Source organism: Gasterosteus aculeatus, chromosome 11 (genome assembly GCF_964276395.1).
Source record: "Gasterosteus aculeatus chromosome 11, fGasAcu3.hap1.1, whole genome shotgun sequence".
Classification (NCBI taxonomy): domain Eukaryota; kingdom Metazoa; phylum Chordata; class Actinopteri; order Perciformes; family Gasterosteidae; genus Gasterosteus; species Gasterosteus aculeatus.
The window spans coordinates 9,181,246-9,198,148 of NC_135699.1; the positions used below are offsets into that span (position 1 = coordinate 9,181,246).

The window sequence follows — 16,903 nt, forward strand, 5'->3', positions numbered from 1 at the left end:
GTATTGGATTGGATGAAATGTTTAGTGCAGCCCTTAAAATTCTCCTGCAAAGTATTTGCAGGCTGTCTCTTCATTATTTTATGATTCTGCTGTGCTAGTATAGATTCTATGCATCAGTGAGATGGATACAATTATTTCATTTAATTATTTTGAAATGTTAAGCGCATGCATCTCAGGCTTTGGAAAACAAGGAAGTAAATACTGGCTCGTTCCGTCCAATCATAAAGAAATCTAGATGATTGCTTATAGCCTTTTATTCATTTTTGAAGAGAACTCACCTTGTACACACATCCAGGTTTCTTTATTCTCCACCCCTGCAAGAAACAGGGGGGCTCTACTTGAGATTAAATTGACAATGAAATACAAACTCGTAAATGGTAAAGATTGATATTTATTTATCATCACAAATAAAAAGAACCATGCTTACTCATCACAGAAAAAAAAATAAGAGAAGCGCTCAGTCTTTGTTTGTTTACCGACCTTGCTACCAGTGTTTTTTGAGAATGTGAATAATAGCACTCTATGGAGATGGAAATTCTTAAAAAAAATAATAAAATACAAGCCTATGCCCTTACACTGACGCTCCCAACCCACACCACCTGCCCGCCTCCACCCAGCTCACTTTCCACTGCCCGAACAAGAATCACAGCATTATTTGAGTGGGTTCTTCTGAGGGTTCTCAGTCCCCAGAAGTCTTAATCACCTGGAACAGTGTGACATTGTAGAGCACCTGGTGTCCGTTGTTCCAGGTATACAGGACCCTCTCCCTGGGGTTGTAGTCCATCATGGAGATGTGGGAGTATTGATTGTGGAAAGGGATGTCTGTGTACTCGTAGCTTGACGTGTTGGTGTAGTAGGCAAAGTAGATCTTGGCACCGGCCAGGTGGGAGTTGGTGACATAAAGTGTACCACAGATCATGAAGGACTCTCCAGCACTACGCTTGGGGAAGCCCGTGTCCCAAGTCTGCTGCACTTCCAGACTTTGGGGCTCCAGGCGGCTGATGACAATGTTCCCAGCGTTGGAGATGGTGGTGTAAACGGCCCACAGACCATTCTCATCCGCCATCAGGTCGATATCAGAGGAGCCACCCCAGGAGTAGGGGAAGGTGTTGTTGTAGCCTGCGCCACTCAGGCTGCGCTGCACCAGCACACTCCGAGAACGGAAGTGGTACTTGATGATGATGTTGCTCTGGTACTTGTTGTAGTACAGTGAGCCGTTGTAGACCACATGACCGGTGCCTGCCCAGGGGTGAGGCAACAAGTGTTGCACAAAGTTCTGGCCCTTCATGAAATCATTCATCGTCCGGTATTCCAGGACACGCCGTCCCTTGAAGTAACCGTCCATTGACCACACCTGTGGAGAGAAGGCAAAATGAATCCCGTTGGGGAGAGGGACGCATTTAAAGGAGATTGCAAACCGATACGGAGGTTACAGCAGGACGTATTTTTACCGGACGTGCCTCTCTGTGACAACGGTGGAGAGCAGCGTTTCATCATAGCCAGCCGACGGCGATCCCCTGAGCAAAGTTGTGTAAATATCTACTTGTTTGCGTGTGAGTGTACGCCTTCATGTGCACGTGTGCAGGACTTGTGATATGTGGGAGTGAAGACGTTGCCTGCACTTTGCGGTCAACCAGTTGCTTGCGCTCCCTGGCCTTTCCAGTCCACATTTACAGAAAAATCGATGCATTTTTAGCAGCTTGATCTTTTTCCTCGAGCCCTCCCAGCGGCTCTCTGCACTGACATGGTTCCTCTACGGCGGTTCCTCCCATCCCATTCCCCAAATGCTTCTACCCAAACACAATTCAGCTTTTAATTGATTCAATTAATGCAGTTGGCTTGTATATTTATTTTACATAAAAAGGGGAACTTGTTTTAGATGTAGGTCATTTTCTTCTGATGCACCACCCATTGTTTTTCTCCTCCTTTTTCAGCTGTTCAGGTGGAGAACAGGCACTTTCCTTCCATAAAAATGCCATTGGCGGTAGAGTTGGTGCATGGGAGAAGACAGAGGTAGTGAGGTACAGCAGCTGAATTATGGAGAGGGGGGATTATAGAGCATTAAGCTTTGTTTCTCCCCTGCCTGCAAAATAAGTCCCTAGCCTCGCCAGGCTTTTGCACGCTGCCAAGTTTGTTATTTTCTGTTTGGCTCCCGAATGATGTTCCCCAAATATGGTTATCATGATTGGTGGGGGTGTTGATGTGATGTTGATGTATCAAGCCATTAATGAATCTGTTATTGATCTAAAGGGGATGTGATCCCGGCCAGTAAAGCAATCAAAGACCGAGATTGGGGGCATTCAATCGAAGAAATTGACCTTCTCTGCTAGCAATATCTATTTAGCCTCTTATGATTCAGTGTTGGGCTGAAAAAGGCTATCGTCATCTTTCCTGTTTAAACCTCATCAGTTTCCATTCTCCCCTGCAGTTGATAATCCACTCCTTCGCTTCTCAATCACCAGGCTCCACCATTTCTCTCAATTTCCCCGCTCACTTGTCTTTTTCCCACCCGCTTACCTGCAGGTCCTGCTTAGGCCATTACTCTATCATCCGGGTCCAGAGCATGTCAGCACACTCCTGGTAATTACCGTTGGTGCTTTAGAAAACTCTGGCCCAAAACAACTGCTTCATTTCTCCACTGATGATGAAGTGATTCATCAGCTGGAGTTGCAGGGACAGTGGTAGACGGGGAGAAGGAAACCAGATGCTATCCATCAGTGACTCAGCTTTGTATCCCCATTTCTCTCTCTTCCTCCTCTAGAGCTCCAGATCAGTCCTACTCGGGCAAAACAGTCCATCAGTGACTGAAGCGTCGTGACATTGTTGCTGTGAGCGATATTTGTTTGCCATCGAGCAGCTGAGTCTTTTCCCCAATGACTTTGGTTTTACTTTTGTTTGTTGAACTACGTTTTTAGACGTTTTTAGGCCGGGATTAAAGGGTTCGACTTTAATCCCGGGTTGAGCATAGAAACACGGGGACTTACTCTGTTGTCTGAGCTGGGGATCATGGTATCGGTCATCCACGAGCCGAACCGTGACCCTGACGCACGCACTGTGATGGGATTACTGACGCCAGTCAATTTGCCACAGCCTGAAAGTCAAAGAACAGAACGACGTGAGATGCCATATAAAAGTATTTACCGTACAGATGTATGGTATAGAGGTAATTTGAAACATGTTTTTCCATGTGCTGCTTTTAAGGCCCTGCAGTTTTGACCATTGGAGGGTTGCAATTTGTTCACACCTTTGACAGCGTTGTATCACTTTTTATCCTGTTTACATGTAACACATGACTGTAAAGACGCAGCATTTTCCACAGCCAGTAAAACTGTTCTAAAATAGTCATAATGTGCAATTGTTTTGGGGGAGACTTCCACAACATGTTGGGGGGGAGCCAAAACGTGGTTGGCATTGACCATTTGTAATCGATATGCAAAAATAGATTGATACTTAGGAATAATATATAAAAACCATAAGTGTCTCTGCATTAAGTCATTTGCTTTATGCAAACAACTAATAAAAGACAACATCAAAACCTCAAGTACCTAAAGGCTAAACTCCAACTATAGTCTTTTCTTGTTAAGTCATCAGTTTTTATAGGTGGGATTTTGTAAATTCATCAGTTTAATTATGTGAGAACATGATCAATTATTCATTCAAGCATTCTAGGCCAATCTTTCTTAATTTATGCTGATATTCTGAACAGCAAGGAGGGTAAACTTGTACCAATACACAACAGTTCGACCATTGATTAACTTAATTGAATAATTCAGTCTTCTCTATCGATGTTTTCCAACCTTCGACTGTTTAAGTGCTACCATTGTATTTGGATATTAACTCAATGACACACACGTGCATTCATGTTGTACCTAGTTTCTGCATGCAGGAGTGGAGCCTGGTCTCCAGCAGCAGGACTCTCTGGCGCAGCTCCTCGTAGTCGTAGGCCCCCATCTCTTCTTGGATGGCCATCAGCACCAAGGACAGATTCCTAACCTCCTCCCGAAGACGCAGGATCATCTTTGCATCCGTCTTGTACTGTTCCAGCACTGGCAGCAAGGGGAGCAGCTGGGTCACCTTGTCTTTTAACTCCTAAGACGGTAATCGCAGAAACGGACGCACGGAGTGGCACAAAGGGAGGGGGGGGGGGAAGAAGTTAGCACATGGTATTGTGTAGCTAGTGTAGCTAGCCTTTCAGTCTTCAGTTATTGCTTCTGGTTCATAGATCATATCTCAACCGGAGCTCATACTATAGCTGGGTCATCCATTCAAATCATCATGAGATTCATTGTTCAACTGCACCAAGCTATGATTTACTGGAATTTGATTTACTACTGACTTTGGTGCACCCATTAAAATCTTTGTTTTTCTTTGGCTCCGTTTTAAACTACTGCATGCATTAATTATGACCAAGTGCATCCACTTGTTTGAATTGTGTGGGTTTCTCTGTACAAACTCTACATTGATTTTTTTTTGTTGTTATTTACAGTGTGTGGAATAGAAGATCTCTGAATCTAAACTATTTTCAATCTCATGCAGTTCTGTGTACTGGCTGGTTTATGGGATTTTTACATACAGTGAGGCGTGCGGTGCTACTTGGGTGTAATCTTGTTCGGTGACTCGTGTGTACAAGGAAACGTAACAATATGTTTTTAGGTAGGAGTGCAGGAAGCAGCAGGAGAGCCAGGCTGCCTGCTCGGAAGCTAGAAGGCTCAAGAGAGAAATAGGTGAGTCAATAAAGTGTGGCCGCCACAGGAGGGGCTGTTTCCTCCTTGTTAAGGTTTATCGTAAATCTGGTGATGGAGCAGCTCTCAGCCCCGTGGCGCCACATCATAAATCTCATTTTCCCCTTTTCAAGCTGCGAAAATTCGGTCTCGTTAATCTCCGACGCTCTGCCATTGGCAACTTTGAGCTGCAAGCATTCATCAGCCAACTCATCAGCTCTGGTCCAATCCTACTTTTTTTAAATTTCTTTTAATTCACTTTTGAATTGAGGATGAGAATTCAGCTAAAACCGTAGGCCCGTGTTATTCTGCATATCGTATTCATCACCAGGCTTTACTTTAGAATTGGCTTATTCCTAAAGAACTTCATTTCCTCCATTGGACCGTCTTCATAAGAGACGCGGAGAGCAAAAAACGACCTTTCATGCTTGTCGCTGCGCTGAGGCCGGGCAGTGAAGCACATTTAGCGTTTATCAAGGCATCTTTTAATCAAACCATTTTACGGTTCATTTAATAATCTGTAAGGTTGTGAGAAATGTGGAGAAAGTCAGGTCAAGACAGCTGACTGAAAAGGAGACAAAAGGGGCCTGCTGATAACGACCGCTAAGACTCAGCTTGTAGAGATAAGGTGAATATAAATGTGAATATATGTGAACGTTATCTAAGCGCATACCCTGGAATTCTAAGTATATAGAGGAAAATTACAGTTTGAGTGTGGGAAAGGATGTACGGGGGGGCGGGGGGGTACAGAACAAAACAAAAAAAAAACAACCTTCGCTTCTAGGTCCAGGAGTTTAATAATTCAGGACCTTACGAAATTGCTCCGAGCATATCAGGCTCAAAGAAGAGTTTGGGAATTGAATTTGTATACCCAGAGCACATCGAGAGTCATGCAAAATGTTATTGTCTGTGAAGAGCGTCTGCCTGGGTAAGTGTGCATATGGAAAGCAGCGACACAACTCAATGTGTCTCGTTTCACCTGAGAATAATACGCAGAGGCAGCAGCGTGCAGGAGGTGACAGACGGCCAATTACCTGAAAGCCCTTTGGATTGAGGCTGCGGGGACTTTCAGAGGCCACCTTCAGCTTCCCATCCACCTCTTTCATTAGGCTCTCCGTGTTCCTCACATATTGTAGATCTCTGTACGTCCGCAGGTCCAGCACCTCCATTGACTGGCTAATGTTCTGAACCTGTCACACACACACACACACACACACACATATACACACGCGTTCGATTTTTTGTGTGAATCTTAATGGAATTACTTGTGTGGTAAATCTCCAATCTTCTTCAGACATGCAGGTCCAGCTTGTGTTCGACCTGATTGGTTTGACATTATTTGTTGATGAGCTATTTGGCTGAGCTCAAACGTGAAAACATTTTGTTGCTCAACTTTTTGCATTGTGTCCTTTTTAATGAGCCACAGTAAGGTCAGAGGTCAGACTGTTGTATACTCTTAAATCAGTTGTTTCCCCGGACTGGAAAGTTGTTTCTTGTGAAATGGACTTTGTTGGTGGTTTGGACATGAGTGCTCGGTGTCGGGATGTTTTTTTCCGTAGTAGATACAACATTGAATTCAAATCATTTTGTGACCCACATTCTTCACCGTTGCAAATTTGTATTCGCGCAGTGACATTTGCTCAGAGCACATTTTCACCCACGTATTTTTACCTTTTGTATTATTACAGTACAGTGTTTCCCCTCAACTCAGTCAGCAAACTGCGCTCTAAGGTGTTTCCAAAACATTCACCCAGTGCTTGCTGGATGTCCTGCAACTCCCCAGGCACAGATTTAGCCTGATGTTGGCAATAGGCTCATGTGCAGTGGATGACAATTGAAGGGTTGTCACAGCTTTGAACTGTACATTTGAATCCTGTATAAAAATATCTTTAATGTGTGGATGTATTCAAAAAGCTTTATTCGTGTAATACAGACTTGGAAATCCCCCAAATTGAATTAATGAAAGATGAAATATAGATGTCAAATTAATAAAATAATGCATTAAAAATCAAGCGGTAATCCCCTATGGCGGTCGAAAAGAAGGGTCATTATTATGAACGTGTACACAAGTTAATGGATACATACACCATATGAGACAATAAAAAAACATATATTTGTGAGGGTGCAAACATGTTGTCAAGTAGGTGTTTATTGAATCGCAGTTCTCAGTTGTGCACTATGTTTAAATCTTTTCCAGTCCTTGCTCCCGCTTTGACGGCCCACTCTGTTGCTGCTTAACCAGCCTACTATTTCACACCCCCTCATCTCCTGCACGTGGCACCCAACTGGCCAGAATTCATCTGAACATTGGCAAATGTTGCAGGGATGTGGTGCATACAGGCGGCTCACATGCGCATATGTCCAGCTACCCACATGACCAGACGCGCGTCCACACAGACACGCACCACAACTTCCCTTGCACTAAAGATATTTATATAAATAACAAAAACAAATACTGTACCAACTCTCAAAGGGTACAGTCGGACATGAAGTCTGTTCAGCACCAAATGCCTTGCTTGCCCACACTTTGACAGCCCACTCAATTACTTTGTGTCCAGCCTCCAACCCACACATCGCACACATGCTTCATGAACTGGCCGGCCAATGTTTGGTCAGAAAAATATTTTCTCCTGCAATTAAAAACAAATTTGACAGCAATGGGTGAAATAGTCAGAGGAATGTGTAACATTAACCACCAGCCCGGAGTCAAAACAAATGCGGGGCCTCTGTGGCGGGGCCGCAATAACTGACCCAAACCAGCCATTGTACCTTTTACTTCTGGCCCCACGCTCGTACTGTCCCGTATTTAATCAGTCGCAGGTGTCCAGCGGAATGACTCACTCTGGAACCAAAGCGTACGGCGTGTTTGTGTGTATGTAAGCCTCACCGTGCCCTCCTATCTCACTCCCATCTCATCTCGGCTCAGTCAGTCGGGCAGAGAGTTTAAATGGGCATGAGGTGTTCTAAATTCTGCGCCGGGAGTGTTCTCACGCCACCGCGCTTCAGGGCCATCCGGGATGGTTACTTTGTCTGCCTTTGCAGAAAGCTGAATGGAGGCTTTTCCACAAGGCTGCTGCACATTCATCGGTGGTTTTGACATTGTTAGTGCAACCTTGGCGTCGGGGAGAGCCTTTGTGGATCTTGTCTGTTCACATAATTCCACCACATGGTCTGGGTTGAAATGAGGATGTCTTACTGTGTTGTTATGTGTGCATGCGTACACACAGACACATGGTCTTTTAACTTGTGGCATTCACTTCTGTGCAGCCCAGGTAGCGCTGCCCCCAGGTGTCCTCATTAGGCTGGTCTGTGACAGGAGCGCTTGGCTCTGATAAGTGGTTGAATCTAATACAATAATACTAAATATATTTGCAATTATCAGAGACTACAAATAACTGAGAAACCTTGTTTTGTGTGTTTTTTCCCCCTCAAAATTGTGGATATAGACATCATAAACAAATGTGTTTAAAAATGTGGTATTCATGTGTTTTTTACTGTATTGCTCTGTTATACTGATTTTAACACAGAAGTATGCTCATTGGCAGATTGGATTGACCATTTTTGGGGGTTAGGGTTAAAACTTTTACAGTAAACTACATCTTGGGTGCTCAATAATTCTTTCCACCGCGGAAAGTGTAAAGAACGAGTAGAAAATCCCAATATGCAAATTGGGTCCATTAGAAATATTCAATAAGTTACTGTACTATGAGCTACCATGTGCTGATACTGAAAAGGTTACACAAACAAATCCAACATTTAAGACATTTAATATTGCATACATTTTAAACAACATGCAGGAACAGTTTTCTAAGAGCATTTCTCATTTTACAAGAGCAACGGTTCATTTATAAACTAACTAGGTAAACCCGCTTTCTCCAAATAGCTTGATTGAGTTTGTCTTTTTCTCAGCCTGGATGTGCCTTCTCTGGAATATGCTTAATTTAAAAGCATGTGTGAGTGTGGATTTTGAGAGCGCAGCAGGCAGTGCCAGAAAAAAGGAAAACTTGAATGAGAACTAATGCAATATGTGAATTTGGTTACCATCTATACTCGGAAGACCACATCAACGTCAGCTCCTGCTGCCTCTAACCTCCAAAGCTTTCACTCTCTCTGTGGATCCACAGAACTCTGGTTTTTATTATATATTTGGGAAAAGAACGAGAAGGATGAAAAGAGGCTAATCAATTGCAAACCACCAATCAGGGATTGGAGTGGATCCGCTGTTAGCAGAGGTTCTCTTCTGCCTATCTGTGCACTTGCCACAAGCAGGAAATTACATTTGCATGCACCGCACTGTAGGTCAATAATCCGCCATGTAAATGAAACATTTGATTTATTGTCCAGTTGCTGAAACCGTGTAGTGTGCTTTAGGATTTCATGGGGTGGACTTGTATTTATATGACATGACATTTATTTGACTGTAACGCATGACACAAGTAGTTGCAAAATAAAGTGTTGAAATAATATTTTTGAGTAATTAAAGTCAAAGTAAATAGATTTAGTGTGTGCAACATTCTGCCTTTTGTATAACTGAACAAAGCATTTACAATTATTTACCGATTAGTAACTAACTTTTTGTTATTTGAGTAGAAAGAGATGAGAAAATTGTATTTCCAAAAGTAACATTCTCCTAAGCCATAATTAGTCAAACTACTTAGGGAGAATTATGGATATTTCTCCCTCTAAGGAAATTAACACTTAAGCAACTATGTCGCTCAAAAAAGAACCGTTAAAAAAAAACAATGACTCCTGATTGGTGTCATATTGCTCTGCATAACTAAAGGGTAAAGGAAGTGAGACTCCACACTTCGGCTGCCTGCATGTGGCAGACGGTGGCAGACATGAGCGCGCTGCAGTGTGGCAGTTTGTGTGTCTGCGTGGGGTGACAGTCGTGTCTCAAAGTGAGTGTGTTATCGACAGCTGTCACCTTCTCCATGAGCTGGCGAAGTTGCCTGCTGCGTGGGTCTCGGTTACACATGTTCTGGGCCGGTGCGACCACGGTACAGATGCACTTCCCATCTGCGTCCTGCGCCGAGCTGTAGATCTGCCAGCCCTCCTCTGGGCTCGGGTACAGAGCCTGCAGGAACCAAAACGTATACATTTCAGACAAAGAGAAGGGAAAATGGTTGCTTCTGCCTGGCGTGGTTCATCTACTTTGCGACCAACGAGGTTTTCCAAATGCTCAAGTCAAGGCGAGTTTATACGTAGCCTACGGCACATTTCTACAACAAAGAGATTCAAAGTGCTACACAAAAAAACATTTGAAACCATCAAAAGATCAGCAAAAAAAGAATTTGAAAACAATTAAGTTAAAACCAACATTAAAACAATACATATCATGGTGAGGACTCGATCAGTGGCCTTCTGATTGACCTTTTACAGACTTGTGAGCACACAGTAACAAAAGTCCAGTCTACGGAAGAAGAATCCATGGACAAGTTACGGCCTAACAACTCAAATCCTTGATGTATTCATCAGGTACTAGTGAATTGATTTTGTAATTCTCTCTTTATATGGTCGTTCTAACAGATTGATCAGATAAATTCATCCAACTACACCTAGATTCCAGCCCTGGTTTGTGGTTTCATATGTCAAGACGGCTTATCAAATGCTTCATATGCTTATGGATTTTATTCTTCCAGCATTTATCAATAATCTGAAAAGCATTTTTCATAGAACATTTCTAAACCAATAAATGTACGTACTACTTTCAAAATGTTGGAGAAAGTGTTTGGAGTGAAAAAATGATTTGAACTATTGTGATTAGTTGTGTCCATTCTGTCGCATGGCCTGCTCTTCCTCTTTATCAACCCAGTCCAAATATTACTCTTTTGCAAAGGCAATTAAGGCCAATTGATCCTCACAAATACTCAAAAATCACCCGTGGTCTAATTTTTGTATGGAGAGCATCAGTGAGACTCAGACAGCAAAGTAAAGCCAGAGATCAACGGAGGAGAAGACAGGACAACAGAGAGATGGAGGATAGAAGAGTCTGAGGGAGAAAACAAGCGGCAACGGTTGCAGATTAAGATAAGACAAGAAAACATTGGTGGAGAAAACACAAACGACCTGACAGAGACATAAGCCCGATGGAGGATGAGCAAAGGGAGAATTGAAAACTGAGGTTTCACAGGAACAAGGAGGAGGAGGGGATCAGCCCCGGCTGTGTGAAAGCAGACCGTCTAATAAGTTTGGACACGGAGAGGAAATAGAGCTATTGTGGATCAATAATGTAGCCCGTAACCAGAGCAGGAAGGGCGAGGCCGAGAGGATGGATGTCTCTCTCTGACTAATCCAATCAAAAGTAGTGCTGTGCGCTCGCAAGTACGCGCACGGATGTACACGCAAAGGGCCTGGCCAGAACAATGCGTTCATTCACATCTACACACTCAGCATATGGAGCAAAATTTAGTGAGCAAAGGAGCAGCCATCTTGGTGATAAAATAAGTGGTAGGAAAAAGGCTGGGTATGAGATCGCGTCGCCCGGCGCCGCTCTCCTGCTTTCCTCAGAGCAGCGATGTGCTATCGTCTTCCCGGATCCGGGGATCAGATTAAAATGTCTTGGGGGACAGAGGGACTGTGTGATTGGAGTGTAAAGTAGCAACCACCCTGGAAGCCAATGTGCTCACTGTCACATCTCGTCACTCCTGCCAATCCCTTGGCTGCCCAAACCCCTCGCCGCCGTCTTCTTCTTCTTCGTCTGCGTTGTCTTCTCAATGAGTGAATTTCAAATCTGATTTAAACTGTAAAGTGGCCAGCGGTCTGCAGCTACTAGCCTCTTTTCCTTATTTGATCTGTTTCATTATTTCGAAAAAATGAATACATCTACATTTAGTTGAACTGAGTAAAGGGTGAAACACCATATATTGTGCAACACACCGTCTCACGTTGGAATTTCTTAGTGACCTTTCTAAATTATTATTCTATAATTGTTAATATTGATGCACAACTTTTTTTTCTTCTGTCAGTAAGCACCTTTCTTGTCATTCATCCTTCTTTACAGGAATCCAGCTTGATGAGGCTGTGAGACGGGAAGATGACAGAAACCTGCAGAGGTCGGAATTTGAGTTGAAACAAGTCGAAGAAGCAGTCTCCACAGCAGACACTTTCTCCAATCTCTTTCAACCGTATCTGACGGTCTATTTCATTTTGCCATTGCTGAGGGAGAGACGTGTCTCCTGTGTCTGCTTCTTGGCCCACATCTCAATCACCGTCAGGACTTGTGATTTGTTGTATGGGTCTAAATATTACTGTGAGCTTAAATGTCTGTAAATATTTGCTGATGTACAGCCCATATGTGCATTCCTGTTCATGCTGCACCTAAATAATCTTCCAGATTATGATAATACATTAACTTGGACAACTGCAGCTATAATACTCCACCCCGGAAAGGGATTGATGTGCTGTACGCATGATAACTGCAGGACTTTAGCGGAGCATATGCAATGGCTGCTGCGTGTGTGGTGGATCGTCTCTCCGACTCCACGTTACCATTCATATCCAGTTTAAAAATGGCGGCGGTTCACTTCCAACAGCAGAATCCACTTATGTTAATTTGAGGGTATATGAAGCCTCATTTGATACAATTACCTCGTACTCATACAAGGGAGGCGGTCAGATATTCACTTTTGGTTAAGAGGGATTCTTGTGACTGGATGCCGGAATGGGCATCAATATTTCATAGAGCCATCAGCCTGAAAGGGATTCACAGTTGGTGTCACACTGATTTTGTATGATATGTTACGTAGTGGGCAGTAATGAGCAAGACGTTCGAAATTCATCAAAGCACTATTTGAGTCATGCCAGCTCCATTATCATAATACTTTCTTCATTTTTGCAACATGTTTAAATTCATGCTGTGCTCCTCCTATGCTTTTGCCCAAGCCGGGGAGTTTTCCCAGCATCGAATATTCTCCCCTCTTCATTAATGTTTCATAAATGCGGGGCTGAAATTAAGAGCTTATTTGAAGCAGTTCCAATTTAATAACCACCCACCTATCAATTCTGCACAAACTTCCCCATTGTTAACACAGTAGCAGGAGGACAGAGGTCATTCCTTAAATGCAAATGGAATTTGTGCCTCTATGCTTTTAGAATTCCAGGGTGATCTACATATCGACACATACGTGTATATGCAACTGATCTCCAGGGGTGCAAGTGGCGTATTTGAATAGGTTCTGGAACACTGTTCTTTTATATAAATATGATTAAGTCTCCTCTCTCCTCCAGGGAGTATTGACGTTGGTTGATTTGACATACTGCTCGCACCATGCGGCCTAAGAGTATTAATGTTTGAGTAGTGGTGATAAAATAATCTGTGCTCTCAGTTGTGGCTATAGTGAGGGGGGCACTTCAGGTCTGGGGGGGATAATCCTCTCCTCCCAGACACAGAGGGTGGTTTCAGGAGAGAGGAGGTGTTCTCTTCACTCTTCCAGAAATTCACCCGCTAGATCTGAGGGATGGAATAGAATATGTAACTGCCAGATTTGAGGGCTGTCACGGTCATGGCTCTCATGCAAAAGCCAATTAAGGAAGAAGACGCCAGCAATGAAAACAATAGAGAGACCTCAGAGGGCGAGAAGAAATGAAAAATCAATTGGGCTCGCTGCTCTCTAAAGGCACAATTGCGCTTTTAGATTTCTGGCCCAGCCTTTTGCGGCACACCGAGAGTTTTCCTATGTTCCCATGACATCACAACTTCCAGCCTTGTGCCTTTGAAGGCCCAGGATGCCCCGCTGGGATGTCCTCCAACCACAACCTCCCGTCCTCTCGATCGAAATCCAATAAAAGTGTGAGTTACTTAGACACTGATAGGAAGAGTTGTGGTTTGAGAAAGGCTGACGGGGGAGGAGCAAATGGCTCTAATTTCCTCTAGCTAACTTAATCTATGCCAAGTTGCAATGCTGATTGACAACTTCAGTGAAATCCCTGCAGAGAGGGGGAAAGAAGAGATGATGAGAGGGTGCAGCCATCACTAAGCTGAAAAGCAGCAACCTGCAGCGCACTGCTTCTTGTGTGCTGCAGACAGAAGCCAGACTGTTGTGGTTCAGGATGCACCATCGTGAAACTAACACTGCCGTTACCTGGGCAATCCCTCACATTGCAGACAGAGACTGTCAGCTGATGGTATCGCCGTTGAGAGTAGCGGCATGGACTTCCTCTGGCGTTTGATTAGACCGACCCTGTAGCGGGCTGCTGTAAAGCCAGAGCTAAATGAGATCATAAATCTACTGCTCCCTACTTTAGGAGCATGACGGCAAGTCAATTAGAACTTTTCATAAGCAGCAGGCAGCAGGGGCCAACAGCATGCCGTCGCATCTGACAGACGGACAGAAAGACTGAGATAACGCTGTGTCTTCAGTTACTCTAGCAGGGAATGTAACGAATTAAGAGATGTGCTTCCAATTTCCATCCCACAACATTGTTTCTTTAGCTTCGCTTTCTTTCTTTGTTTCTGTTCCTCTGCAAAGTTGTTTTGTGCCACACATTGACTTGTCTATACACTCGTCCCAGCAAGATAGCAACATGTGCCCCTGGGATACAGAATCTCAATTCAATCTATTGTATGGCCAAAGAGTCAGTCAGCCATCTTATACACTGCTTATCCTTAGAGGGTTGCAGGGGAGGGGGGGAGGGTTGGAGTCAATCCTAGCTGGCATTAGGCGAGAGACTGGGTGCACCCTTGACTGGTCGCCAATCGCATGGAGACAGGCGGCCTTTCACTCTCCTATTCACATAGCTTCGGGCAATTCTTTTTTTTTAGAGGCACCAATTAAGCCGCGTGTCTTTGGACTGTGGGAGGAGGCCGGAGTAGTTTACCAAACATACAAAGACACTCCCCATTGCACCCGCCAGCTGCTTGCCTTCACAATAAAATTCCACGAAGACTCCCGGACTCATGGTCTCTCCTGCGCCCAAGAAAAACCGATTACCAAAATCGCCTCAGCAAGCTTGCCGGTCAATAATATGACTCATAAAGCCATCGCGCTGACTCCTTTTCCCTCCTCCTGCTGCCACGCACCGTCTCCCACTCCATCACTCACGTTTCTGCCACTCCCACTGCGTGGTGTCCTGCTTGCTTCCCATCTGCACCTCACTCGTTCCAATCCACATAACACTTGCATAGACAGTGGGGGTGGACAGATGCATTTTGTAGGGGGGGGGGGGGGGGGGGGGGGGCGGCGGCTCAGTTTGAGAACTCTTGGAAAAGCAAGATAAAATTGGACCAGCCAATGCTCAGCATTTACTAGCTACAACATTTATACTCTGTGGAGCTGGCTGCTAGGTCCGTGCCAGGTGCCCCGGTGTAAAGCATTTGGCATCCACTCTGCTGTTAGACGGTTTACGAGACAGCTCTATCACTGTGCCTGCTGATAAATAGAGGAGGGGGTGGAGAGTGGCAGGGTAGCTGGTGTGAGAAAACACGGCGTAAACTGTTGGAACACCGGCAGTGGTTCAATGGAGGAAAATGTATTGTACTGCAGAAGTGTGAATGGTTTAGGAGGCGCAGAGCAATGATTTAGGCACAACTTCAGATGGATTGAAATTACACTGGTATTGGCCAATGAAGCATCTCTAAAGCCTGACTTTAACAGCAATTATAGAGAGTGGGATCGATGATGCTCCGTACACCGGCTGCCACACAATTAGCTCATATATCAAACCGTTTGGAATGATATTACCAGCGTGGCTTTCCGTGCGGTTTTCAGGTAGTGGAGGACACCTGTCGGGGTTGGAACGCTAATCAAGTTTGGTTAAAGAACATAAAAGCAAAGTGCTCAAATAAAATTCTGCAGCAGTGTTTAAACTTGAATCCATAGCGAAGAATCAATCTTTACAATCGGCTTTATTGGATCGCACAGTGGCTGCGATAAAGTTTACAGTGCCACATTGAGACAGACAGAGGCTAAGTGACCCCAATCACATTCAGAGCACAAGCTCTTTGTACTCTGCCATTTGTTGTTCCGCGCTCCCTTTTGATGGTGAGAATATTCGCTTCGCTGTTCTGCCTCACAGCTTTCTTATTTTAGATATCAGAGGGAGCGTCACCACACAAACTGTGCTGTCTTCCAGTGCGGTATTATGAGTTTACAACCACTGGATGTAGAGTTGTATGATTTATGAACGCATAGCTTGCACTCACGTATGTGAACAAGATGTGTTTATTTAACAATTAAATAATATATGAAAGAAACCCTTTATTTAAGCACTGTGTCTAGTTGGAGAGTGAGCAAGTACTTGAATGAAGTGGGTTATTATTGCTGTACACTAGAGATTATGTTAATATAATATCCTATATTTATACTTGTAAAGCGCACCAGGGCTCCATTCTTGCACTAACCTTGTTTTTATTACATGTCTTACTGCTGGAACACTTGTTTGCAAGTACGATGTCTCCTCGCACTAAATTGTTGTTTGCATTACAGGTCAGATTTCCCTCTGGCTAAAACGCAGAAGAAACAAATCTGATGATTAAAGGTAGGTTTTGTATTTTAGAAACTTTTTGGTTTTTGTAGAAATCCTCTTTAGTCCGGACATGAATGAAATGCTCTGACGAATAAATACAAATGTGATATCTGTGGTTGTCACACGATTGTGATAAAAGTGACCTACCTGCACACACTCTGGTTGTATGCCGCAGTCTCCCATACGGCCATAACGGGACAGCCGTGAGTAATTACAATGATAGCTGTAATAACGATGTTTACGTTCATTATTATCATTTTGTTGTTGGATTTTGAGGGAGGCCTGGGGGGGGAGTGTGTGGGGGAGGGACAGGCTGTCAGTGTTGCTGTGTTGGTGACTTTCTTGCTACATTTAGCAACTTTTGGAGCTTGTGCTGCTTCTTTCATTGGAAGATTTGGCAGCACTGGGCTTTTTCAGTTTGTCAATGATTCAAATTTAGCGTACTCTTGTTTTCTCCAAGCTTTTACGTGTTGCACAACAAATTTCGGCAGTGGCATGGCGCCTTTGACTTGATATCAGCTTCAAAAATGAAAAAATGTCTTCCACTAAAGGAATATCAACTATAGCTAACTGCAGAATAAATGCAAATTTTGTGAAGAGATTAATCATTTCTTATGATCATATCAGACCGACAGGTCTACAGCTTCCTTTGCTTGATCATCCAGCGCAGGCAGTCCAGTTCACGGTTTTCCTCGACTCATTAAGGAACCACATGC

At 43.9% G+C, this 16,903-nt stretch overlaps 1 protein-coding gene across 2 annotated transcripts in view; it reads right to left on the reverse strand.

Annotated features, from left to right (window-relative positions):
- Nucleotides 1–375: 375 nt before the first annotated feature.
- The window catches only part of olfm2a (olfactomedin 2a), a 36,793-nt gene continuing 20,265 nt past the window's right edge, over nucleotides 376–16,903 (reverse strand). For both annotated transcript variants that reach the window (XM_040191469.2, XM_040191468.2), the window contains exons 2-6: nucleotides 9,649–9,798; nucleotides 5,756–5,911; nucleotides 3,870–4,089; nucleotides 2,985–3,091; nucleotides 376–1,354 (exon numbers count right to left, since the gene is read on the reverse strand). In XM_040191469.2, coding sequence (XP_040047403.2) covers nucleotides 680–1,354; nucleotides 2,985–3,091; nucleotides 3,870–4,089; nucleotides 5,756–5,911; nucleotides 9,649–9,798 — 1,308 coding nt within the window. In that variant the 3' untranslated portion in view covers nucleotides 376–679. The remainder of the gene's footprint in view (nucleotides 1,355–2,984; nucleotides 3,092–3,869; nucleotides 4,090–5,755; nucleotides 5,912–9,648; nucleotides 9,799–16,903) is intronic.